This window comes from Maylandia zebra, linkage group LG22, assembly GCF_041146795.1.
Source record: "Maylandia zebra isolate NMK-2024a linkage group LG22, Mzebra_GT3a, whole genome shotgun sequence".
NCBI classification, from domain to species: Eukaryota; Metazoa; Chordata; class Actinopteri; order Cichliformes; family Cichlidae; genus Maylandia; species Maylandia zebra.
The window spans coordinates 2,074,846-2,099,890 of NC_135187.1; the positions used below are offsets into that span (position 1 = coordinate 2,074,846).

At 42.4% G+C, this 25,045-nt stretch overlaps 1 protein-coding gene across 1 annotated transcript in view; it reads left to right on the plus strand.

Moving 5' to 3' along the window:
* Positions 1-1,097: 1,097 nt before the first annotated feature.
* The window catches only part of LOC112430712 (uncharacterized), a 29,959-nt gene continuing 6,011 nt past the window's right edge, over positions 1,098-25,045 (plus strand). The window contains exons 1-16 of the mRNA XM_076879576.1: positions 1,098-1,277; positions 9,221-9,331; positions 11,584-11,634; positions 11,887-11,928; positions 12,168-12,209; positions 12,459-12,509; positions 12,761-12,802; positions 14,246-14,287; positions 15,067-15,108; positions 15,309-15,362; positions 15,553-15,594; positions 15,844-15,894; positions 16,145-16,186; positions 17,329-17,748; positions 18,066-18,386; positions 24,772-24,813. Of these exons, the coding sequence (XP_076735691.1) occupies positions 1,118-1,277; positions 9,221-9,331; positions 11,584-11,634; positions 11,887-11,928; positions 12,168-12,209; positions 12,459-12,509; positions 12,761-12,802; positions 14,246-14,287; positions 15,067-15,108; positions 15,309-15,362; positions 15,553-15,594; positions 15,844-15,894; positions 16,145-16,186; positions 17,329-17,748; positions 18,066-18,386; positions 24,772-24,813 (1,555 nt within the window). The 5' untranslated portion in view covers positions 1,098-1,117. The remainder of the gene's footprint in view (positions 1,278-9,220; positions 9,332-11,583; positions 11,635-11,886; positions 11,929-12,167; positions 12,210-12,458; positions 12,510-12,760; positions 12,803-14,245; positions 14,288-15,066; positions 15,109-15,308; positions 15,363-15,552; positions 15,595-15,843; positions 15,895-16,144; positions 16,187-17,328; positions 17,749-18,065; positions 18,387-24,771; positions 24,814-25,045) is intronic.

Below are 25,045 nucleotides of genomic sequence, written 5' to 3' on the forward strand. Positions count from 1 at the left end.
CCAGATCCCAACTTCAGCATCAGCCAGCTCCAGCATTAAGGTATGCAGTGCAACCAAGTGGCTCACCCTACCAACTTAACTCCTCCAGGGCACCCTCTAGTGGTGGTTGTGGAGTCTGACACTACCAGTGTACATCAGTGTGTGGCGGGGGCATGGTATGCCGTTCCCATACAAAGAATTGCAGTCAACCTGATGTGCATTATTGATGTCATAATAGCCTGTGTCATCTGATTCACAGCACACCTAAAATCTGAATTAGACTCTGCCAACAGGAATCAATCTTATTAACGTTATGACATCTCTCTGGGGAGTTAGCTCACACCAGGTTACCACCAAAAGTGGAAGCAGTAATGTGAATAAATGTTTTTCTTTAATAGAACTTAACAAAAGACTTCTAACTACACCCGCTGACTGCACAATTCCTGCTGTCTGTAACGACTCAGTTTCAAATGCTGAGTAGGAAATTAGTTGCTGTGTGCCTCATGAAGAAGGAAGTGGTTTCTGTGATCAGCTCTTTGACGCATTCAAGCCACAAAGTCTCTGATCAGATGTGAGACAGTAACATTAAAAGCATTAAACGTTATTAAGTTTATTTGTAGCTCATAAGGCCACATTAGTCTGTTGTGTTACGTATCTGCAAGTTTCAGATCACACAACAGCAAAAGAGAATAAACTACAGCATTTTTAAACACCATTTAGCAATTTTTCTTTATTTATTATTGATATTCATGACACTAATCATCATTTGACTCAAATATAAAAACAGCAGCCGTGTCTTTTTATCTATAAAACAACAGCAAGTCTGACATTTTCAGTGACCAGTCTGAAGTCTGCAAACATGCTCATGCTGCAGCACATCACAGACCATATCATCACATCTGTGAGACTGTGGTACACAAAGCCTTAAAGTCAGGAAAAATGGCAAGGCCTTTCCAAATAAGAAATAAATAATTTATTACATTCTATAATCCTTACAATATTTAACTGACAGAGAGTGAGCGTCTGTAAATACATAATAGTAGTGCATATGTTTTGCGGGTGTGTTTGTGTTTGTGGTTAGCTGCTACTTCCTTCATGCTCATCTCTTGAAACAGCTGCGTGACAGAGGCGGAAGCAGATGGTTGAGGCTTTTAGTTCTCCCAAAATGTCCACAGGTACTCAAGTTGCAACACATGTGAGATATAGCAAAGGAGACCGAGTGGATGGTGAAGAGAAAAGCCAAGTGGAGATTCAAGAACATGAAGACTACTCCATCAGTCCTGGGTTACAGGAAAATGGTAAGCATTGAAAATTTTGTGGTGCAGCAATGAATGCTGACTTTCACATTCAACACCTAAAATAGCTTAATTAGCTTAAGATGCTTTTGAAATTTTTTATGTTAATATGATTATGAAGTCTCCTTTGAAACCTTATTTAGAGATAAAGTATCTGAATTTCAGGAGTGAGACCACACCTCCAAACACGCTCCTTCTGGTTCTTATCTATGATCCCCCAATTCTAGAGCTGTTCCTTCTCGTTTTCGTGCAAACACAGTTTGCTCTCGTCCGTTCTCATGTGAACACCTTTGGAGAAAGTCTTTAACACAGCTTATTTTACAAGAGTAACATAATTTTACCCATCCTTCCATTTTCTTGCAATCACCTTCTCATTAGTGGTGGGACAATCAATCCAAATATCGATTGTATCGATACTAAGTCAGTATTGGTATCAGATCGATACTGGCCTAGTGAGATCGATTCTTTACTTTAAGTTCTGCTCTTGTTTCCAATGCTGTGCTTTCGGCAAAGACGAAACAGCCAAGTCGCCGGACTCGCCGCTCCTGGGACAGCGCCAGAGATGGGGGTTGTTCAGTTGTTTACATGATAATTATATTTTCACCTGTTGTTTTTGTTGTTGAGAATTTTAATTGTAATTTTTGTATTATAGTTTCTCAACAGTACTCATTTTAATTGTTTTACTGGTTTTGGTGCACTTTTATTTTTAGAAAGAAATACTAAACGAAACCATCACGACAGACCCAATGGCATTTTCATGCTTCGCAGCATCATTTACTCTTACAAAAATCACACGGTTGCTGTAACATTACATTCAACGGCTGCAGCCCTCCCGCTGCCAGCTGTACACATCACCACCAACAACAACTTTGTCCTAATTATGTCCTGGGTTTTAACTCTTTAATAACACTATTTAATAATAAAATTAAATATTAGCAATTCATTGAGTGTCAACCTTTTTTATTTAAAAGTATCGGTATCGGTTTGACACCAAAATATGCAGTATCGCACACCACCACTTCTTTTCTGTCAGCACATCAGACAACGAGCTACACAAGAAACTGAATACCATATGAACTTACTAGCAGCTTTCTCACTGGCCGACAATCTGGTCTGCTATGTTTATCCAACCAGTCGTCTCTCTGCTAAATCCAGTTATGAAGTAACCACATCCATGCAATTCAGCAAGATCACCCACCAGCAAAGCTCATAGCAGTTGCTTTGAAACAAGGCCACAGACCGGGAGAGTTAGCGGAAAAGCCAACGGACACCAGCGCCGGACCCAGAAGCCACAACGTACCCATGCTTCTGTAAAGTCTCCTGAATATCCTTCCATTAAGGATTCAGACTGGACCAGCTACAACTGCTTCCATTCACCAGCATTCTAACTTTCAAGGGTTCTTAACCACACAAATCTAAATGTCAATCCAAAGTCTTCTTACTTGCAAAAGCAAAAATTGCAGCTCCAACAGCAAAAGTTACTGCATACCTTGTAGCTCCACCCACCCATCAGCGCCAGCTAGCAAGCTCAGTTCTGTGCAACTGCCTCCTAACACCATTTAATAACTGGAAATCATTTGCTAGTTCCATGCTCTGCTGGTCCTCCATTGCTGTTTATCTCTGCTAGTCATGGGATGCCAGTTTTAATGTATAAAGTGCCTTGAGGCAACTTTTGTTGTGATTTGGCACTATATAAATAAAATTGAATTGAATGTTTTCCATCCCTCATTCTGCAAAGTGCAGTTCTCCTCTGATCAGTCTCTCAGTTTAACCAGCCCTTCAGAAACTCCCCACCCTCTGTTCATTTCAGAAATCGGCACATTAGTTATCACTACCTTACCCAAAGTAAATTAACCAGCTAGGCACCCCCTCTCAATTTCTACTCAAAGACAAACTCACATAAGCTTTCACGAGCCATCAAGCCATTACCTCAAGTCTTAAAATCCTGACATGCGTCACTGCTCTCTGTCAGAGCTTCAGTTAAGAGTCACGCCACGTCGCTATCTGATCAAGGGTTCCCCTCATTAAGGTCTTATATTGTCCGAAATTTCCTTTGATCTCTTCTTACGCCATTCCTGCCGAATTTTACGACTTCCTCCACTCCACTATATGGAATCCTTGTGTTAGGGGCTGGTCTCCGTGTCTGAGTAAGACTCATCAGCACGGTCGATGAGTCTTACGAACAAAGCTCTGATACAAGGCACACAACAGCACCCATACGTTGCTAATATAGCAGGGAAAACAGACAAAGAAATCATAATTGACATAATAAAACCTTTCCCTTGCCCAAAGACAGAGGTCATCCATGCTTCCAGTGGGTTGTCAACTCCTGAATGGTCATGCATTGTGGTGGACAGCGTCTTCAGGCCTTCCAGAACTCTGATCACAGAGCCATCGGGTGCTGTGTTATTAGGAATAAAAGTACAGCACTCCCTTTTTCTCCCAGCAACATGTCCAAAGCATTTCTATTTTGCACTGCCATTAAAGATGTTGGACCCGACTGCAATAGTCTCTGCAATGCCTTCCTCCACCTGTGGTGAATGTCGGTACTGCGGATGCCATATTGGAATGTCAGATTTGAGTTCAAAGGTCACAGGGGAGCAGGTGGTTAAGCCAACATCAGTAGGCCCCTGTGACCACAATGTGTCAGGAAACTGTGAGAGGCCTTTAACGACCTCTGGATGATCTGTCAGTTCCCTGCCATGTGTCCTGGAATGGGATGATGTTCCAATATAGTATCATCTGTGTGAGATGTTGAAATTCTATAGGTTTTAGTACTTGGGGAGAAGGAGACATCAGGAATCTGTGTAGGTTGCCAATCAGTTGCTCGTGATGCTACGCGTATCATGGGACTGAAGTCCTTTGCTTGGTGTCCAGAATGAACCACTAGAGACACATGAGGCACAGACTCGTGACCCATTTGGAACCAGCTTTCTTGTTCTTCCGCCAAGTGGACCAGGGCTGCTACCCCCTGCGGTCCAACATAAATATCCCTGGTAGAGACCTTCCATACCTTCCCCTCCAGGAATTCATGGAACAGGTATTCATACCACTCAGTAATTTCGCGGTCATAAAAGAGCGTCACATGGTATGGGTCGATGGGTGGAGCATATATTGTCCAGGGCCATAATCCAGGGCCGCCAGAGCTGGAAGTGTGCCAAGATGCCATCAGAGGTTGTCAGATGGGCTCAGTAGATTTCTGCTGTGCGGTCAATGTCCTCAGACAGCAGCCACTGTCCTCTCGTGCCTGTGGCCACACAAGGAAGCGGTGTGCCATCTCTCAAAGTCACTGTTAAACCATCAGGCCCACACATGATCACAGCTCTCAGTTTGATGAGCAGGTCTCGCCCCATCAGGTTCACAGGCACTTGCGCTGAAATGACATATGGATGAGCCACTGCTTGCTTTCCAATTTCAGTCTTTAAAGGAATTACCTGCCTTTCCCCCTTCTCCCCGGCCTCCCTGTGGAGTGTGTCACTGCTGCCAGTCCGAGCTGTACCAGTCAACCTCCCAGATCGGCATTTGGGATCTTCGTCCAGGGATCATGTGTGGGTTTGGAGCCTGATGGAATGGACCACCCCTTCCTCCCTGAGGCAGGCCCATATGCTGCTGTATTTGTGGCTGCTGTGGACAGTCTCTCGACCAGTGCCCAGGCTGATAACACATCAAACAGACACCTCTAGGCCCATGACCCACTCCAGGCGCACCCCTTCCATAGCCCAGGGCACCGGTGGGCAGCCTTGAACTACCATTACCTTAGGCGAGCCAGTTGATTTGTTCTCTTTCTTTCTCTCACTTACCTTCTGTTTCGCTTCCCCCCAGTTGAGCTTAAGAAATTGTTCCTGAAGCTCCTTTAGGTCCACTTTCTTCTTATCTTTCTCTTATTAATGCTTCCCCAAATAATGCACCAGGTGTCTCTCCCAGCGATTTGCATCTGCCCCTTCTAAGTCAGGGTAATCTAAGATTTTTTCTCTTGCCTTTTCTGGTACCCCCTCTAGCATAGTCTTTCTAAACAATACCTGGGGTCGGATATTTTTGACGCATGGAATTCCCAATCTGCTCCTGCATTCGAAAAAAAGGGTGTGGAGTCTGGTCTGGTAGTGAAAGCTGCCAGTATTTCTTCCAGTGCAGTAACTGTAATGCACCGGCCAGCTATGGCTCGGAAATCCCCTACCCCATATGGTATCTTCTTTCACCCCCTGCTGCAACCACTAGGGGCATTTCTAATGCAGATGCAGGGAGCATCGCGTGTCACTCTTCACTCCAACTTGGTCACACACACCGATTATTTCCTTCCACATTTCCCGTATTTTACCATCCTTACCTGTTGGGTGTCCTCAATGCATCACCTAGTTTCTCTTTTTGCTTCTCAATTGTCTTGCATTGAATTTCTTCCTCTGTTGAACTTCTCACTCCTCTAATAATCTCCCCTCGTTCAGCAATTATTTTTTAACTGACCTGGAATTCCCTCTACTTACCACCAGATGTCGCCGTTGCTCTCCTCTGTACCCTCCTAGCGCCTCCTTGTTGCTCCTCCTTCATCTCACCTATGAGTCCGCCCCCTTAGGCAGTCTCCTTCACAGCTCGCTTTGAGGCACTTCCTCCTCTGCCGATTCAGGACAATGCCCTAAATCAGCACACAGAGTGGGTGCGGTCCGCTCTTTTAGACCTCAACCACACCAGAACAATGGACCCACAATCTTCAGATCAAGGCACAAATTACTTAAACTGCAGCACGGCGTCTAACCGCGGTTTCTCTTTTTCCCAAAACGCAATCAAATTATACCCCCCAATAAACTCACAATTTACAACAATTAGTTGGCCTCCCGTCACATTTTTCACACACACCACAAAAACACAATCTTAAACTCAAATCTCTTAGTTTCTGCACTTACTCCCAAACTTCTCTCGAGACCCCGACTCTAACGGGGATTTTCCGACACCACAAACACACTTTAGACTCCAATTCCTTTATTACTTCAATTTACTCCTGAACCTCTGTCGGGGTGCCGAATCTAACAGCAATTGCACACACTCTTCACGGCCCTCTATTTGCAGCAGACACTCCGGTTCAACCCAGCACAGAATTTAACTGGCCCAAGCAACCAGTCCTGCGTTTATGCAGACTTGAGTCCGTAACGGGGACTCTAACCCCGACTTAGTTATTTTAAGGGTTTCAGTCTGAAGGTTACCAACCTAGTCCTCCTGTCCCACGGGTCTTGCCCTCGCATCCAAGAGCCTGTGGAGCAGCCAAGCCCAGAACACACATGCGGCCTTTAGCCGGTGACAAGGCCTCTAACCCCAATTTTCTTACAGTAGGCTAAACATCAACCTGAAATTCTTGACAAACGTCTCCTGCTGTAACGGACTAAGACAAACTTTTAACCACCTATTTATTCTACTGAGTGAATTTACACTGGGATACGCTCAACTTAGCAAACAGATAATTTAGCATTCATCCAATAGGCACACTTCGAATAAACAGGTGGTGCTTACCTTTTCAGATGAGTGAGCCGGCTCTCTGTTCGCTTCGTTTGCGCGATCTCAGAGCAAAAATGTCCCGGGTTTCGGCATCAAAACTGTTACCTCTAAACAGTTTCACCCCAGTTCTTAGATTCCTCAGGCCTCCAGAGACAACACCAGCACTAAGTAGTCAATTCACAACACTTTTATTTATCCACACTCATTGATACAGCTTCTAGAAGGGAGATGTACAGGACCCTAGAATTCATCAGCAGATCTCAACTCCTTTGCTGTTGCACACAGTTTTATAGACGTGACCCCCATTCTAAGCCCTATACGATGTGCCATAAAACTAAACACTGTGTTTGTATGTTGTGTGTGTGCGAGTACGTGTGCACGTACCTGTGTGTAAGTGCATGTGTATATATGTGTATGTACCTCTGCGTACGGAACTTCTTGTGGATCATAAAAGTGCATCTCGCTTCCAGACCAAAGTTATCCAGTTTCAAACACTGTACTGACACCCCCACCCAGGTATCTCCTGGGGAATTTCCACTCAGCTTTAGCTTCTTTTTGTCTTATTTTCACAGCTCAAGGTGGGGGAGGTCTCCTACAAGTCCACTCCTACGTTTATGACACATTTAGGCCTATGTTACATCCAGGGCAGTGTCAGTGTCTCTACTATACTTCTATGTCCTAAAATAAGCTACAAACATCTTCTCCTTCTCTTGTTCGCTCTCTCTGTCTCTTGTGTTAAGCTTGCGTGTCCAAGTTCATGTCTCTCCATGTTTTAAAAGTCTTGTTTCTATGTTCATTGTGCTTAGTTTTACTTTTCCTTGTGGTGTCATGATCATTTGGGTCAGCTGTGTCTCCCCAGGTGTTTCCACTTCCCTCATTACCCTGCTGTGTATTTAAGTCCTCTGTCTCCCTCTGTTCATTGTGGGTTTGTCTGTTTCCCTCTCCCCATGTCAGGTCAGATTCCAGGTACTGCTTGATTCTGTTCGCAGTTTTACACTCGTACTCCCGCTCAGAATCATGTTCATGTCTCGTTTTTAATTGTTTGTAATTAGATACTGATTACTTTTTTCAAGTAACTTGACCAACACTGATTACTGCAGAGGTCTTTGACCTTTGTGCCCCACAGTTATTACTGCTTCTAGGGGATGCCTTCTTTGGCAGTGTTGGTCAAGTTACTTGAAAAAACTAATCAGTAACTAATTACTGATTACATCCCCCAAAAAGTAATCCTGTTACTTTACTGATTACTTATTTTCAAAAGTAATTGATTACTTAGTTACTTTTTAAAAACCCGATTTACAACCTGAAGAGGTGATAAAGTGATAGATCTTTAAGCCCAATTCTACTTTTTCTGCATAATCCATCATACAAAATGTAATCAAATGGAAAAGTCTCTTTTTAAAACTTGTTTTAAAAGTTAAAAGTTTTAATCTTTTAAAAAAATTAATTATATGCAACATTCTCTGACTTGAAGAAATTAGTTTAACATTTAAACCTATTTTCTGCACATTCCAGCACATAAAATAAAATATTTTTTGTGTTTACACTCAGTCTTTCAAATAGATGCAAGTAAAACACAGCAGAAAATAAATAAAGTCAAAGACTCAGCGGTCCTGTTGCTCTATTTTCACCTGTAAAGCAGGAGTGGGGCAGGCGGAGGGTTACCCTGGTGCAGGTGTGCCGCGGTCAGTGGAAGAATCCGCGAGTTTCTCTGTGAGTTTCCCATTACGTCGTAGCTACTCGGTGCTTGTTGGAAGTTTAGGGGTTTTTTTGCTGTAAAAAGAAGTTTTCTTCCCACGCACAGCGGACACTAATGTTTTTGTCACTTTTTATGGAATCAAACTCAAAGTAAGGTCAGTACTTCCACGCTTTAAACGCTGCACGCTCATACTCTCTCTGCACTCGATATATGATCCATTGTTGATCTGCACACAGCTGTTGTCACGAACGGCGCACTCGCTTACGTCACTGTCGTGAGACATTCTCGCAAAGAAATCACGGTTTTAGTAACGCAGTAACGCAGCTTGCTTACGGAAAAGCAACGGTAATCGAATTACCGTTTTTGCAATAGTAATCCCTTACTTTACTTGTTACTTGAAAAAAGTAATCAGATTACCGTCGGATTATTGGGTATCTGCCAGGCCCCTTCAAGGCTTTCCCCAAACTGCAGCGTAATTTATGTGTAAACCTTTTATCTGTTAAAAACGCTGTCAAACCTAAAATGAGGATGTGGGCCCATCAAGTGTGTGTGATACGGAACCACTTGGACCCAAATGTTGCTCTTCTTACTGATTAAATGAAAAAAGTCACTTTTGGCTGCTACTTTAATCACAAGGAGCTGCCACAGCTGATTGCTGTTCATCTTTGATGTGTCTACTCATAGGAATATAAATAGTGTGGTGAGATAATAGATACAATTATCTATTATCTCACTTGGTAATAGATAATGCATTTTGTCTCTACAGGTCAACACACTCGAATGAACCGTTCATCTGCCAAAAGGAGCCATTCCAGAGTCATCGCAGCAGCTCTGGGAGCTTGTTTTGTCTTGATGTTGACTGTAATTGTCAGTCGCGGTGAGGCTTAACTGTTTTCTATAAAGACCAAAGTCCAACACTTGTGTTTTTGTGTTGTTCACCTTATATATTTGGAAGAATAATTTGGCATTTCATTAACAGCTCAACCCCCCCATGTCTTTTCACATTTAGCGCTTATTACTTTTCAAAATGTTCTGCTAGAGGTACAGTGCTGAAATTTAAATGACAAAATGAAACATTTGAGCTGTAACACTATTTTGTTCAAGATATTCAAACAACCTGGTGATTACCATTTCCCAGTATAGACAATAACAGGGACAGGAAAAAGAATATATTCAAAACTTACATTAGTGTGAACGGACAAACACAAAATCAACTTTTTAAACTTTAAGAACTGTAATTTTAAGGTTGATCTGCCTGTTATTTACTGTTTTCCTCAGGTATCTCAGCAACCTTGCAGTCAGAGCAGACCAGTACTTTACATAGCCATCTTACAACGGAAACTACAACCGAGAAAGGCTTGTTTACCTTCATTTTTAACAATCAGATGTTGAAGAATACCTATAAGCAGTTGTTGAGGCTTTTATAAACTTTTAGTTGTAACAGTCAGATGCACAACTGTAGAATTAAACAGTTAGTATCACTTGTTTGATGAATGAAAACCTCCTGAGTGTGTGGACGATTCTACAAGTTAGTCTGTGCATCCCATTTTAAAAATAATTTGGAAGATTCAGGATGCTGTTTTTGTTGCTGACCTGTGTTTTCTTTTAATCTCAATGCATTTTAGCAAATTACGTGCAGTCACCAACAGACAACCCAAGTACATCGTCCATTCTATTTTCACAGGATGTAAACAACAGAACAACTCAAAGTACAAATGAGAAAGGTTAAGAAGCTCATATATAGAGTTTTAACAAATATAGCTGTAATCAATGTTCCCTCTAAGCTGCGCGCGAGCGCAATTGCGCACTGCTTGCACGGTGTCTGCGCACTGAAAATCTGCGTTGTGCACAAAAAAAATCTAACCTGAATTGTAATTAAAATTAAAACTTTAACAATTCTGGTCTGCAGTGTTAGTCGGTGACTGGCTGCTCCCGTATGGGATCAGAACGATGCCACCTTATCCCATAATCCAGCCAATAATGCAATTCACATTCGTATAAACGCAGCTAATCAACGTCGTTGACAGGCTATGACAGCGTCCTTATGTGCCGACACCGGTGTTTAGCTAGCAAAGCGGCGTGGCTGATGTGGAGTGAAGCCACGTTAATGACAACGTGTACAACCTCTGGAGATGTGAGCAGGACAGACGGAACAACTGACGGGAAAAGTGTGGACTTTATACCAGTTTTTAAATTGTGTTGATCGGCCGCGTAAAACCAGAGTTATAATAAAAATATCTGCAATGTTTGGTTTTCTTCCTGAATACTGTCGTTGTTTATATTTACTGCGGGAAGAAACGGTAAAAACGGCGTTTTATAAGGAAAACGCTCGAAAGCCTGTGAACAAAAACAAAACCAACCACCTCCCCCACCCTTTCCTATTGGTGGAAAAATGTACCATGTCGACCAATCAAAAAATGATATGGCAACATGGCAAAATGTAAATGCTGTAATTTGATTATTTTAATAAACCATGTAACTTGGATGGATTCGATGCTGGCGTGACCACAGTGCACACGTCTGGTACACAGTGGTAAATGGCCTGTATATGTATAGCGCTTTTACCAGAGCACTTTACACATGCAGTCATCCACCCATTCACACACTGGTGATGGCAGCTACATTGTAGCCACAGCCACCCTGGGGCGCACTGACAGAGGCGAGGCTGCCAGACACTGGCGCCACCGGGCCCTCTGACCACCACCAGTAGGCAACGGGTGAAGTGTCTTGCCCAAGAACACAACGACCGAGACTGTCCAAGCCGGGCTCGAACCGGCAACCTTCCGATTACAAGGTGAACTCCCAACTCTTGAGCCACAATTGCCTGTGGCCCAAGGGACCGCTCAGCGAGTTTGTGTGTTCGTTCAGTTACATAAAGTTTGAGGGAACATTGGCTGTAAGCTCTTTTTTCTATGAAGACCGAAACAGATTTTACAGTATACACTTTGCATGCCATTTTGATGATCGGTATATGTAATGTAAGGACATATGCTTTCCTGGCTTTTCAATGCATTTTCATAATAAATGAATAACATATATATAATATATATATTATAATATAATTTATAATAATATATAAATAATAATCACCTGCAGACAACCAAAGTACAATTTCAATTCTTTTTTCAGCAACTGTAGACAAGATGACAGCACAAAGTACAACAAAGAAAGTTTTAAAAGGTAATTATTATTTTTTTGTTATAATCAGTTTTAACATTTAAATGTGTAACCAATTTTTATTTTTGATGAGGACTGAAATAGGTTTTACAGTTTATGCTTTGCATGCTATTTTGATGATCAGTATATGTAATGTAAGATTATTTATTTTATATTGACCTGTGTTTTCCTGGCTTTTCAATGCACTTTCATAATGAATGAATGTTAAGTCACTCCGCAGAAAACGTGAGTACAATTTCAATGCTTTTTTTTCAGAAAATGCAAATAAGATGACAACACAAAGTACAACTGAGAAAGGTTAGGAAGCTCTTTTTTACCTAAAGTTTTAACAATCAAATACTTAACTACAGAGATAAGCTGTTTGGGGAAGTGTAATCACAAAGGTATTGGAGGTTATTGCATGTTTATTAGTGTTTCCTGTCTCTTTGGGGTTTCTTTTGGCGCGCGTGTGTGTGGGGGGGTGGGGGGGGGGGGGGTAGTGAACAACATTAAGTCGTCCACAGAAAACTCAAGAACAACTTCCACTTCTTTTCCAGAGAGTGTAAACAAGATGACAACACAAAGTACAACTGAAAAAGGTTTAGAAGCTCATTCATTTATATTTCTTAAGCAATCACTTTTAAGAATGAAATGTTTAGCTGTAATTGTAATTTTATGATGAAAAATGAAAGAGGTGTTTATGTTTTCCAGGCTATTTTGATAATCATTATATGCAATGCAAGGATATTAATTTGGTACTGATCAACATTTTCTTTGGTTTAGTGCATTTTAGTAAATTTTAAGTCACCAGCAGACAACCAAAGTACAATTTTCATTATTTTTTTCAGCAACTGTAAACAAGATAACAGCACAAAGTACAACAAAGAAAGTTTTAAAAGGTAATTATAATTTTTTTGTTATAATCAGTTTTAACATTTAAATGTTTAACTAATTATATTTTTGATGAGGACTGAAATAGGTTTTACAGTTTATGCTTTGCATGCTATTTTGATGATCAGTATATGTAATGTAAGATTATTTATTTTATATTGACCTGTGTTTTCCCGGCTTTTCAATGCACTTTCATAATGAATGAATGTTAAGTCACTCCGCAGAAAACGTGAGTACAATTTCAATGCTTTTTTTTCAGAAAATGCAAATAAGATGACAATACCAACTACAACTGAGAAAGGTTAGGAAGCTCTTTTTTACCTAAAGTTTTAATAATCAAATACTTAACTACAGAGATAAGCTGTTTGGGGAAGTGTAATCACAAAGGTGTTGGATAGGGATGCACCGATACCACTTTTTTGGAAACGAGTACGAGTACTTGCATTTCAGTACTCGCCGATACCGATACCAAGTACTTAATAAAAAAATTATTTAAATTTGCAGGTAACAGCTTTAGTCCTATAATTTAACAAAAAACAAACAAACAAGGGACTAGTTTGGAATTAAGAACATTTATTTAAAATGAAAAGCATGTTGTATGTAACATATTACAGAATAAATAATTATTAAAAAAAATTATTTAATTTTAAATTTGTTCGTCTGTTTAGAAGTCTCACTAGCACAGTCACAGCTGGGATGACATCAGAGGCCAGTGCATTGTAGCTGCTCACTTTTTTAGTTAGTTCCTCAAAGGGGGCGAGGATGGCAACAGTCGTCTCCATAAGAGCCCATTTGTGAGCGGGGAGATAGTCAGGGAGTTCGTGCACTTGCTTTTGCTCGATGAGGGACTGGAGCATGTAATACGTGCTGTTCCAGCGCGTCTGTACGTCCTGCTGCAGTCTCTTTATTGGCTGGTTGAGCCGTCCCTGAATGTCCTCGAGGCGGGAGTAGGCTAAGGCGGAATGTTTAAAATGCCCAACTATTTTCCGCCCCACTGCTAAAGCATCAGCTATGCTCCTCTGTGGTAATAAGCATGGGTAAATAAGCGTGGGTAAACTCTTTGTACTCGTTGTTGTGTTGGGATTTAAGGTGCTTGAATAAATTACTTGTGTTAAATGCGCTACCTTTAGAGCCTCCTCTGGACAATTTCGCTGAGCACCATTTGCAGTCCGCCTTTGTTTTCGTGTCTTGTTCACTTTGAAATAGTTCCCCACAGCTGATAAGTCTCGCCTCGCTTTCTCCCCGCTCTGAGCTGCAGCCGGGGCCTGGGGGCGGGCACTCGGCGCCTGTGATTAACCCCTTACATGCCGCTCAAACATAGACAGGTCTCAGACTGTGGTATCGGTCCTCAGTATCGGGGGACTTTTAACGATTACCAGTACTTTAGAAAATGTGGTATCGAGGCCGATACCGGTATCGGTATCAGTGCATCCCTAGTATTGGAGGTTATGTATTGCATGCCACTGTATGTTTATTAGTGTTTTCTATCTCTTTGGGGTTTGGTGCATGTGTGTGTGTTTAAAAAGCCTACATTTTTAACATTTAAATGTTTAAGTACAATTATATTTTTGATGAGGAGGGAAATAGATTTTACAGTTTATGCTTTGCATGACATTTGGATGATCAATTTATGTTTATTTAGGGATATTTATTTGATGTTTATCTGCATTTTCTTTGGTTTTAATTTTAACAAATGTTATATCACCAGCAGACAACCAAAGTACAATTTCCATTCTTTTTCCAGCAAATGTAATGACGATGACAACAAAAAGTGTAACAGAGAAAGGTTTGGAAATACATTTATTTATTCATTTAGACAGTCAGTTTTAAGAATCAAACGTTTAAAACTAGTTTTATTTTTTTTTATTTTTTAAATCCAGTCCTGTCTGGCAGCTTTTGCAATTAGAATTATGAGTTGAATGCACTGTTGTGCTAAACATGTTCTCTATAGACTCTTCTTGTTCAGGTGTTTCTTTTATCTGTTTATTTATAAATTTCTATTCATGTTATTTCGCTTATTACATTATATGTTCGATAGTATGACAAGGCAGTAAAAAAGGGGGTATAGAGGAAGGTTTAAAGACCAATAGTACAAATAGAAAGGCACAATGCTTTGCCAAATGCCACACTTGTAAGAACTACAAATTCAAAAATGGTCAGTTATATAAATCAGTGACACTTGTGGTGTGTGTGTGTGTGTGTGTGTGTGTGTGTGTGTGTGTGTGTGTGTGTGTGTGTGTGTGTGTGTGTGTGAGACAGAGAGAGAGCACTTAATTTCAATTAATTTCAATTTGGTAAATGTTAAATCTCAAGACAAGACTTTTTTTTAAATGAAGTTTTTGAAGTTACTTTGTGTCATTATCAATCAATTTTAAAACTGAAATGTTTAACTACAGTTAAAATTTTTATAATAATATAATTATTTACACAATTTAAGAATATTTATTTGATGTTTACCTGTGTTTTATTTGATATTTAATGATTTAAATTAAATGATGATTTAATGATTTTTAATCTATGTCAAATAACCAATAACCCATTTAGAGTTTCTATTCTTTTTTTCAGCAACTCCAAAAAAGATGACAACACAAAGTACAACAAAGAAAGGTTTGGAAACTCATGTATCTATTTGTTTAAAAAAATCACTTAACAATCAACAGTTTAAATTGATGTTTACTTTCTTTATGAAGACTGAAAGAGGTTTTATAATTTCTGCTTTACACAAGATTTTGACCATCAATTTATGTAAATCAGCAATATTTACTTAATTTGTATATGTGTTAACTTTGGTTTTCATTACATTTCAGTTTATGTTAAATCGACTAAGAAGATGATGACGACACGAAGTGCAACTCAGAAAGGTTTAGAAATGTCTTTTTTTTAAACAGTGACTTTTAACAATGATACTTTAAAATATAATTTGACTGAAAGAGAGTTTAAAGTGTATGATTAGTGCAGTTTTGACAATCGATTTATGTAATTTAACTATATTTACTTGATGTTAACCTGTAGCTTCTTTGGTATCCGATGCATTTTCCACTTCTTTTCCAGAGAGTGTAAACAAGATGACAACACAAAGTACAACTGAAAAAGGTTTAGAAGCTCATTCATTTATATTTTTTAAGCAATCACTTTTAAGACTCAAATGTTTAGCTGTAATTGTAATTTTATGATGAAAAATGAAAGAGGTGTTTATGTTTTCCAGGCTATTTTGATAATCATTATATGCAATGCAAGGATATTAATTTGGTACTGATCAACATTTTCTTTGGTTTAGTGCATTTTAGTAAATTTTAAGTCACCAGCAGACAACCAAAGTACAATTTTCATTATTTTTTTCAGCAACTGTAAACAAGATAACAGCACAAAGTACAACAAAGAAAGTTTTAAAAGGTAATTCTTTTTTTTTGTTATAATCAGTTTTAACATTTAAATGTTTAACTAATTATATTTTTGATGAGGACTGAAATAGGTTTTACAGTTTATGCTTTGCATGCTATTTTGATGATCAGTATATGTAATGTAAGATTATTTATTTTATATTGACCTGTGTTTTCCTGGCTTTTCAATGCACTTTCATAATGAATGAATGTTAAGTCACTCCGCAGAAAACGTGAGTACAATTTCAATGCTTTTTTTTCAGAAAATGCAAATAAGATGACAATACCAACTACAACTGAGAAAGGTTAGGAAGCTCTTTTTTACCTAAAGTTTTAACAATCAAATACTTAACTACAGAGATAAGCTGTTTGGGGAAGTGTAATCACAAAGGTTATGTATTGCATGCCACTGTATGTTTATTAGTGTTTTCTGTCTCTTTGGGGTTTGGTGCATGTGTGTGTGTTTAAAAAGCCTACATTTTTAACATTTAAATGTTTAAGTACAATTATAATTTTTATGAGGAGCAAAATAGATTTTACAGTTTATGCTTTGCATGACATTTGGATGATCAATTTATGTTTATTTATGTTAGGATGCCTGGGTCGTTGACCCAGGGTTTTTTTTCTCTTTCTTTTTTTTCTTTTTTTCTTCTCTCCTTTTTTCTTTTTTTTTCTTTCTTGTGTTTCCCTTTCTCTCGCTTTTTCTTCGTTTCTTTCTCTCTCTTTTTTTTCTTTTCTTTTTAGCTGACTACATCCATCTCAAATGTGGTCAGAAAAAGGATCTTAAGCTTTTTTCTGAATGCAAAAATTAGGGCTGTTTATATAATGATGTCCTCTAGTGGCAGACAATTCACCACAAAACATGAAGTTATTGTTAAGAGAGAAGGAAAACTTGAATATTCATAAAACTTGGTTGTAAACTTGCATGATTCTGTTGGTTCTCCTGAAATATTTCATTGAAACAACCCAATCACTGCATTTTAGTTATAGTTATGAAATTCAGAGGCCTCATTGATTATTGAAAAAGAAAAAAAAAATTTTTGTACAATAACGTAGACCCAAGAGGATGTACGCCATTATTAATTTAAGTTGATATTATACTGGTGGTTCCATTACTGCCTCTTTCATTAACAAATTCCCGCTGAATATTTAAAAAGATTAAGATAATCTTTAAATCGTTTTATCTACAGACTTTTTATTTGAGTTATTGTTGTGAGGGTTTCTCTGTGAAAGTACAACAAATGTCCTTGTGTTTTACCATAGCACACAAAACTGTTGAAACTCAAATGTGTAATCTCAATGTTGTCTTCAAATTGATTCATTTTAAATTTTAATACACACTAACAAATTAATTTTAAAAAATATTGTTCTTAAACTGTTTTTAACGAAATTGGTTCAGCACAGCTGCACTATTATTACTTATTTGTATTTTTTTAATTGCAAACAGACCCTGGATTTCCTTATTCCACACCTGCGTCAAGAACACAGACCTCTCCAGCTTTTCGGGTTAATGTCACTGGTTCAACAGCAGGGGACAACAGCACAGGAGTTGAGGGGGCGGTTCGCCTGGTAAATAGCATTCATGGCTCCTGCTCTGGCAGGGTGGAGATCTTCCACAGTGGCCAGTGGGGGACAGTGTGTGATGATTCTTGGGGCCAGGAGGATGCTCAGGTGGTATGTAGGCAGCTGGGCTGTGGTAGGGTCCTCTCTGCATCAACTAATGCACAATTTGGTGCAGGCACAGGGCGCATATGGATGGATGATGTGCATTGCACAGGCTGGGAATCCAACCTATTTGAGTGTCAACACTCAGGGTTAGGATCTCACAACTGTGGCCACAATGAAGACGCCGGTGTCATCTGTGAAGGTAAATTTGAGAAGTAGGATTCACTTAGGTGTCCACCTGTTGGACCTTTGGTCCCCCATAAAATTTTAACTGAGAGGTTTTAAGCCACAAACAATTACTGTAAAAAAAAATAGTGTTTTGTTGACACTAAATTTTGTTACCTACAGGCTCTTTGACATTAAATACTTCCATTCTGTTAAACATTTAAAAATGAAGGAAAGCGTTGGTTAAACTGAGTGAATTGCAATGTTGATCTGCAGTTTACAGTGAATCACCCCAAAATAATTATTGAGTCCTTGCATTTCTTTATTTTTTGTATGTATTTCTTTTTAACACAGAAATTCAGGTAAATGTTCGCTTGGTTAATGGAGGACATGGCTCCTGCTATGGCAGGGTGGAGATCCTCCACAGTGGCCAGTGGGGGACAGTGTGTGATGATTCTTGGGGCCTGCAGGATGCTCAGGTGGTATGTAGGCAGCTGGGCTGTGGTAGGGTCCTCTCTGCACCAACTAAAGCACGATTTGGACAAGGCTCAGGGCGCGTCTGGATGAATGAGGTTGGATGCACAGGCAGGGAATCCAACCTGTTTGAGTGTCGACACTCAGGGTTAGGATCTCATGACTGCAGCCACAGTGAAGACGCCGGTGTCATCTGTCAAGGTAAATTTGAGAAGGTGGCATCACTGAGGTTACATTTTTTTTAATCTGTGTCTATGCTGTCAAGTTTATTATACAACAATAGAAATACTATGTTTTGTTTACTTCAAACTGTGCTACCCACAGGTTTTGTTATATTAAATATTTTGTCATTAAACATCAATATTTGTCAATCGTTAGAGCGCCACCTAGATGTAAGAGAACATATCATGTTATATACTTTAGCATACTCCAGGGTTTTTGAGTTTATTATATTATTTATACTTTCTAGTTTTTGGTTTCTTTGAGTTCTGTCTTATGGTTTATGTCTCTGTCTTCTTTAGTTGCTCTGTCTCCCCTATCACCTGTATCCCCTTGTCTAGTTCGCGTCTATGTGTATCCTTAGTTCCTATATCCCCGTGTTCAGTCAGTGTTTGTGTCTGCCCTGGTCCCACGTCTCTGTTCCCTCTGTAGTGCCTGCATGTGAGTCTGTTATGTGTTTCCTGTTTTACTTTGAAGGTCTCTGTCTTTTCTCAGTGTGTTCAGTTTACGCTTCTTTGGTCTCGTCAGTTCTGATTTGTCCCAGCTGTGTTTCCCTCCTGTTACTCATTCCCTGATTGCTCCCTCTGTGTATTTAAGCCCTGTGTTTCTCTGTGTCCGTGTCGCGATCTACCGTTTATTTTGCTGTGTGTTTTGCCAGTCCACCGGTGTTAGTTTATTTTGACTTTTTTCCAGTTGTGTTATGTTTGCGTTCAGCATTAAAGCTGTTTTGGTTTAAGTTCTGTCTCCGGAGTCTGCATCTTGGGTCCTATTCCTGTCTGCACACAGCCACACCTAACAGAAGATCGCGACCATACTATGGACCCCGCAGACTCTTCCGCTTTTGGATTCGACGCTGAGATGGAGCGGTTGATTAAGCTCCTTGACCGCATTGCTCAGGCCAATGATTTGAGGACCATGGCAGTTGGGCTAAGCGCTGTAGATGCCATCATTCGGAGCAACCCTCGGCTTACTCAGCTTTCTATGGACACTGTGCTGGGCAGCTCCATAGCTGCCTGGAGGGAGCAAGTCAGGGCTGGCGAGCTTGCTCTCTCTATCTCCACCTCCACTTCTTTACCACCGCCCCAGGACGACACACACTCACCACCTGCCTCATCACTACCACAGACTGCCTCTCCTTCCTCACACCAGCCGGGACCTTGTTCGCCTGTCCATTCGCCTGCCTTTTTCCTCGCGGCTATCAGAATCAGAATCAGAATCAGAATCAGAATACTTTATTGATCCCTGGGGGAAATTATTTTTTGTTACAGTGCTCCATTTTAAACCAACATTAAGACAAGACAGACAATACGCTAACTAAGAATAGTACAATATATACATATATATACATACATACATACATAAGTCACTTATAAATAAATATTTGGAAAAGAAACATGTGTAGTTGTAGCAGCAAACAGTGTGTTAAGTGGATGCGTTGTACAGGGAGATGGCCACAGGCAGGAATGATTTCCTGTGTCGTTCAGTGGTGCTTTTCGGTAATCTCAGTCTCTCACTGAACGAGCTCCTGTGACTGACCAACATGTCATGGAGTGGGTGGGAGGTGTTATCCAACATTGTCTTTATCTTGGACAGCATCCGCCTCTCCGACACCACCTTGAGGGAGTCCAGCTCCATCCCCACAACATTGCTGGCCTTACGGATCAGTTTATTAAGTCTGTTGGCATCTGCGACCCTCAGCCTGCTCCCCCAGCATGCAACAGCATAGAGGATCGCACTGGCCACCACAGACTCATAGAAAATCCTCAGCATTTTCTGGCAGATGTTGAAGGACCTCAGTCGCCTCAAAAAATAGAGACGACTCTGGCCCTTCCTGTAAAGTGCTGTGGTGTTTTTAGCCCAGTCCAGTTTATTGTCAATGTGTACTCCAAGGTATTTATAGTCCTCCACAATGTCAACACTGACCCCCTGGATTGAAACAGGGGTCAAGTGTTTCCTGGTCTTCCTGAAGTCCACGATCAGTTCCTTGGTCTTTGCCACGTTGAGCTGCAGATGATTCTGCTCACACCACGTGACAAAGGAGTCGACCACAGCCCGGTACTCTGTCTCATCATCCCTGCTGATGCATCCAACCACCGCAGAGTCATCAGAAAACTTCTGAAGATGGCAGGTCTCTGTGCAGTGGCTGAAGTCTGTGGTGTAGAGGGTGAAGAGGAAGGGGGAGAGGACAGTCCCCTGTGGTGCCCCTGTGTTGCTAATCACCTTGTCAGACACACACTGTGGGAGACGTACATATTGTGGTCTTCCTGTCAGGTAATCAACAATCCAGGACACCAGAGAAGCATCCACCTGCATCGCTGCTAACTTATCACCCAGGAGGGTCGGCCTGATGGTGTTGAAAGCACTGGAAAAGTCAAAAAACATGACCCTCACAGTGCTCGCCGGCTGGTCCAGATGGGTGTAGACACGATTGAGCAGGTAGATGATGGCGTCCTCTGTTCCGAGACGAGGCTGATAAGCGAACTGAAGGGGATCCAGATGTGGTCTTACTATGGGTCGCAGCTGGTCCAGGATGAGCCTTTCCAGGGTCTTCATGATGTGGGAGGTCAGTGCCACGGGCCTGTAATCCTGGGGGCCACTGGGACGAGGCGTCTTTGGTACAGGGACGAGGCATGATGTCTTCCACATCACCGGGACCCTCTGCAGACTCAGACTCAGCATAAACAGTTTATGAAAGACTCCACACAGCTGGGGGGCACAGGCCTTGAGGACAAGGGGACTCACTCCGTCTGGTCCAGCAGACTTGCCTGAGTGAAGTCTCCTCATTTGCATCTCAACCTGGTATTGAGTGAAGGTGATGGGTGGGGGAGGGGTGTCAGGAATCTCACAGGAGGCAACATGTGAAGAGAGAGGCTGGCACAGTGGTGTGGCTCTGGATTCCAGGCTGACTGCAGGTGAGGTTGTGGGGGTGGGAGCAGACACTGTGGTGTCGAATCTATTGAAAAACAGATTCAACTCGTCGGCTCTATTCTCACCTCCCTCAGCTCCCCTGCTGTTGGTTGGCCTGAATCCAGTGATGGTCTTCATGCCCCTCCACACCTCTCTCATGCTGTTCTGCTGGAGTTTCCACTCCAGCTTCCTCCTGTAATTGTCCTTAGCCTCTCTGATCTTGTCCTTTAGTAACACCTGGACCTTCCTCACCTCCTCTTTGTTGCCCCCTCTGAAAGCCCTCTTCTTGTTGTTGAGGAGGGCTTTGATGTCCTTAGTCACCCACGGCTTGTTATTTGGGTAACAATGAACAGTCTGAGCTGGAACAATGGAGTCGGTGCAGAAAGTTATGTAGTCTGTGATACACTCAGTAAGCCCATTGATGTCCTCGGCGTGAGGCTCACAGAGTGTTTCCCAGTCGGTCACCTCGAAACAGCCCTGTAGTTCCGCTATTGCCTCCTCTGACCACCTCCTAACAGTCCTGGTGGTCACAGGTTCCCTCCTCACAATTGGCACATAGCGGGGGGCTCGGTGAATCAGGTTATGATCTGACCTACCAAGTGGGGGGAGGGAGGAGGAGCTGTATGCATCCTTGACGTTAGCATACAGTAAGTCTAAAGTTTTCTCTCCCCTGGTGGGACAGTCCACATATTGTTTGAATGTTGGTAGTGTATTGTCCAGTGATACATGGTTGAAGTCACCCGAGATCACAATAAAGGCACTCGGGTGCTGAGTCTGTAGCCGAGCTATGGCAGAGTGGATAGTGTCACATGCAGCTGTGGGGTTAGCAGAGGGGGGAACATAAACAGCCACCAAGATGACGTGAGAGAATTCCCTGGGTAAATAATACGGCCTGAGTCCAACAGCACACAGTTCAGTGTCCGGGCAACAAATCCTTTCTTTGATTGTTATGTTGGCAGGGTTACACCACCACTAAAACAGCAAGCCCACCTCCTTTACGCTTACCGCTAGCGATGCTGTCCCTGTCCGCCCGAACAGTGTGGAAGCCTTCCACGGAAGCATTCTCATCGGGAATGACCTGGTGCAGCCATGATTCGGTGAAACACATCAGGCTACACTCTCGGTATTCCCTCTGACTCCGTACCAGTGCTGAGAGCTCGTCGATTTTACTTGCCAACGATCGCACATTTCCCATCACAATAGACGGCAGACACGGTTTAAACCTCCTCCTCGCTTCGAGCCTCCGCTGTCTCACCGTCACCTTTTTTCTTCTCTTCTGTCCTTGACCTCTGCATCCCCGATGTGTTTTCCTCCAAATTTCAGCTGGTACTTCTGCGGGCACTTCTGCGGGCCTGGCCAGCGAGCCGGCCGGCATCAGGGCGATCAGCTGATCTCTGGAGTAAACAGTCCGTGCGTGTAGGAGATGTGCCGCGGTCCCGTTCCATGATAAAAGTAACAGTTCCACGGCCACCAGAAGAACAAAAACTCTCTCAATCCACATGATTGAGTAAGAGATAGAAAACGGAGGAAAATACAAGTCAGAAAAAAAAGAATACGTAAGAAAAAAGAGCTAAACTAAGAGAAAAGCAGGAGCGACTGTAACAGGCTGCACGCTGGTTGGCGCATGCGCACTTATGTGGTCGGAGGATGAGGAGGAGGTCTCCATTTCTCCACCGGTTCCTGTTCCCTCATCTAGAAGGAAGCGACGCCACCGTCACTCCTCTCCTCGGTCATCCGTCGAGCAACCTGCCTCCGCTGGAGGGTCCGGGATGCCGTCCAGCAACTTGTCTCCGCTGGAGAGTCCGAGGGGCCCGTTCAACCTCCTGTCTCCACTGGAGGGTCCAAGGGGGGGCCCGTTCAGCCTCCTGTCTCCGCTGGAGGGTCCGAGGGGGGGCCCGTTCAGCCTCCTGTCTCCGCTGGAGGGTCCAAGGGGGGGCCCGTTCAGCCTCCTGTCTCCGCTGGAGGGTCCGAGGGGCCCGTTCAGCCTCCTGTCTCCGCTGGAGGGTCCGAGGAACAGCTTCAGCCGTCTCTTCCTGCTGGAGGATCCGAGGGGCCAGTTCAGCCTCACGCCTCGTCAGCTGGAGGGCCCGAGGAGCCCGTCCAGCCTTCTGCCACGTCAGCTGGAGGGCCCGAGGAGCCCGTCCAGCCTTCTGCCACGTCAGCTGGAGGGCCCGAGGAGCCCGTCCAGCCACCATCAGCCTCTGCCTCTGCTACGCCTGGTCCAGCCTCTGCCTCGGCTTCTGCTTCGCCTGGTCCAGTTTCGGCTTCGGCTTCTGCTTCTGCTTCGCCTGGTCCAGCTTCAGCCTCGGCTTCTGCTTCGCTTGGTCCAGCTTCAGCCTCTGTTCCTGCTTCTGCAGCTCCGCCTGGTCCGGCCTCAGCCTCAGCCTCTGCAGCTCCGCCTGGTCCAGCTTCCGAGTGTTCAGCTTCGTCTGCTCCTGAGGTCTCCATGCTGTCTGTTCCTGCATGTCTTGTCCGGCCTGCTCGTCCTGCACGTCCGGTCCGGCCTGCTCGTCCTGCACGTCCTGTCCGGGTTTGGACTGTTGTGCCGTCAGCCTCCGGGCCGGCCCCCTGAACTTTTTCGACACTGTTGCCTGGGCCTATGCGCCTTTCGTGAGCCCTTTTGTTTGTTTGCTTTTAGACTATGCCTGGGCCTTGGTGCTGCTGTTTTGGACTTTGTTCCTGTGTTTTGTTCTGTTGCTTTCCGGGCTCCGTTGTTTGTTCTTTTTTTTTTTTTGTTTCTGGCTCCTTGTTTGGTTTGTTTCCAGCCCTCCATCCTGTTTCCCCTGCCGCCCACTCTGGTTGGGTTGTTTTTTTTTTTTTTGTTTTGGTGTTTTGGTTTGGGCTGTCTGGAAGCCAGCCCTGTCTCCCCTATCACCTGTATCCCCTTGTCTAGTTTGCGTCTCTATGTATCCTTAGTTCCTATATCCCCGTGTTCACTCAGTGTTTGTGTCTGCCCTGGTCCCACGTCTCTGTTCCCTCTGTAGTGCCTGCATGTGAGTCTGTGTTATGTGTTTCCTGTTTTACTTTGAAGGTCTCTGTCTTTTCTCAGTGTGTTCAGTTTACGCTTCTTTGGTCTCGTCAGTTCTGATTTGCCCCAGCTGTGTTTCCCTCCTGTTACTCATTCCCTGATTGCTCCCTCTGTGTATTTAAGCCCTGTGTTTCTCTGTGTCTGTGTTGCGATCTACCGTTTATTTTGCTGTGTGTTTTGCTAGTCCACCGGTGTTAGTTTATTTTGACTTATTTCCAGTTATGTTATGTTTGCGTTCAGCATTAAAGCTGTTTTGGTTTAAGTTCTGTCTCCGGAGTCTGCATCTTGGGTCCTATTCCTGTCTGCACACAGCCACACCTAACAATTTAGGGATATTTATTTGACGTTTATCTGCATTTTCTTTGGTTTTAATTTTAACAAATGTTATATCACCAGCAGACAACCAAAGTACAATTTCCATTCTTTTTCCAGCAAATGTAATGACGATGACAACAAAAAGTGTAACAGAGAAAGGTTTGGAAATACATTTATTTATTCATTTAGACAGTCAGGTTTAAGAATCAAATGTTTAAAACTAGTTTTATTTTTATTTATTTTTTAAATCCAGTCCTGTCTGGCAGCTTTTGCAATTAGAATTATGAGTTGAATGCACTGTTGTGCTAAACATGTTCTCTATAGACTCTTCTTGTTCAGGTGTTTCTTTTATCTGTTTATTTATAAATTTCTATTCATGTTATTTCGCTTA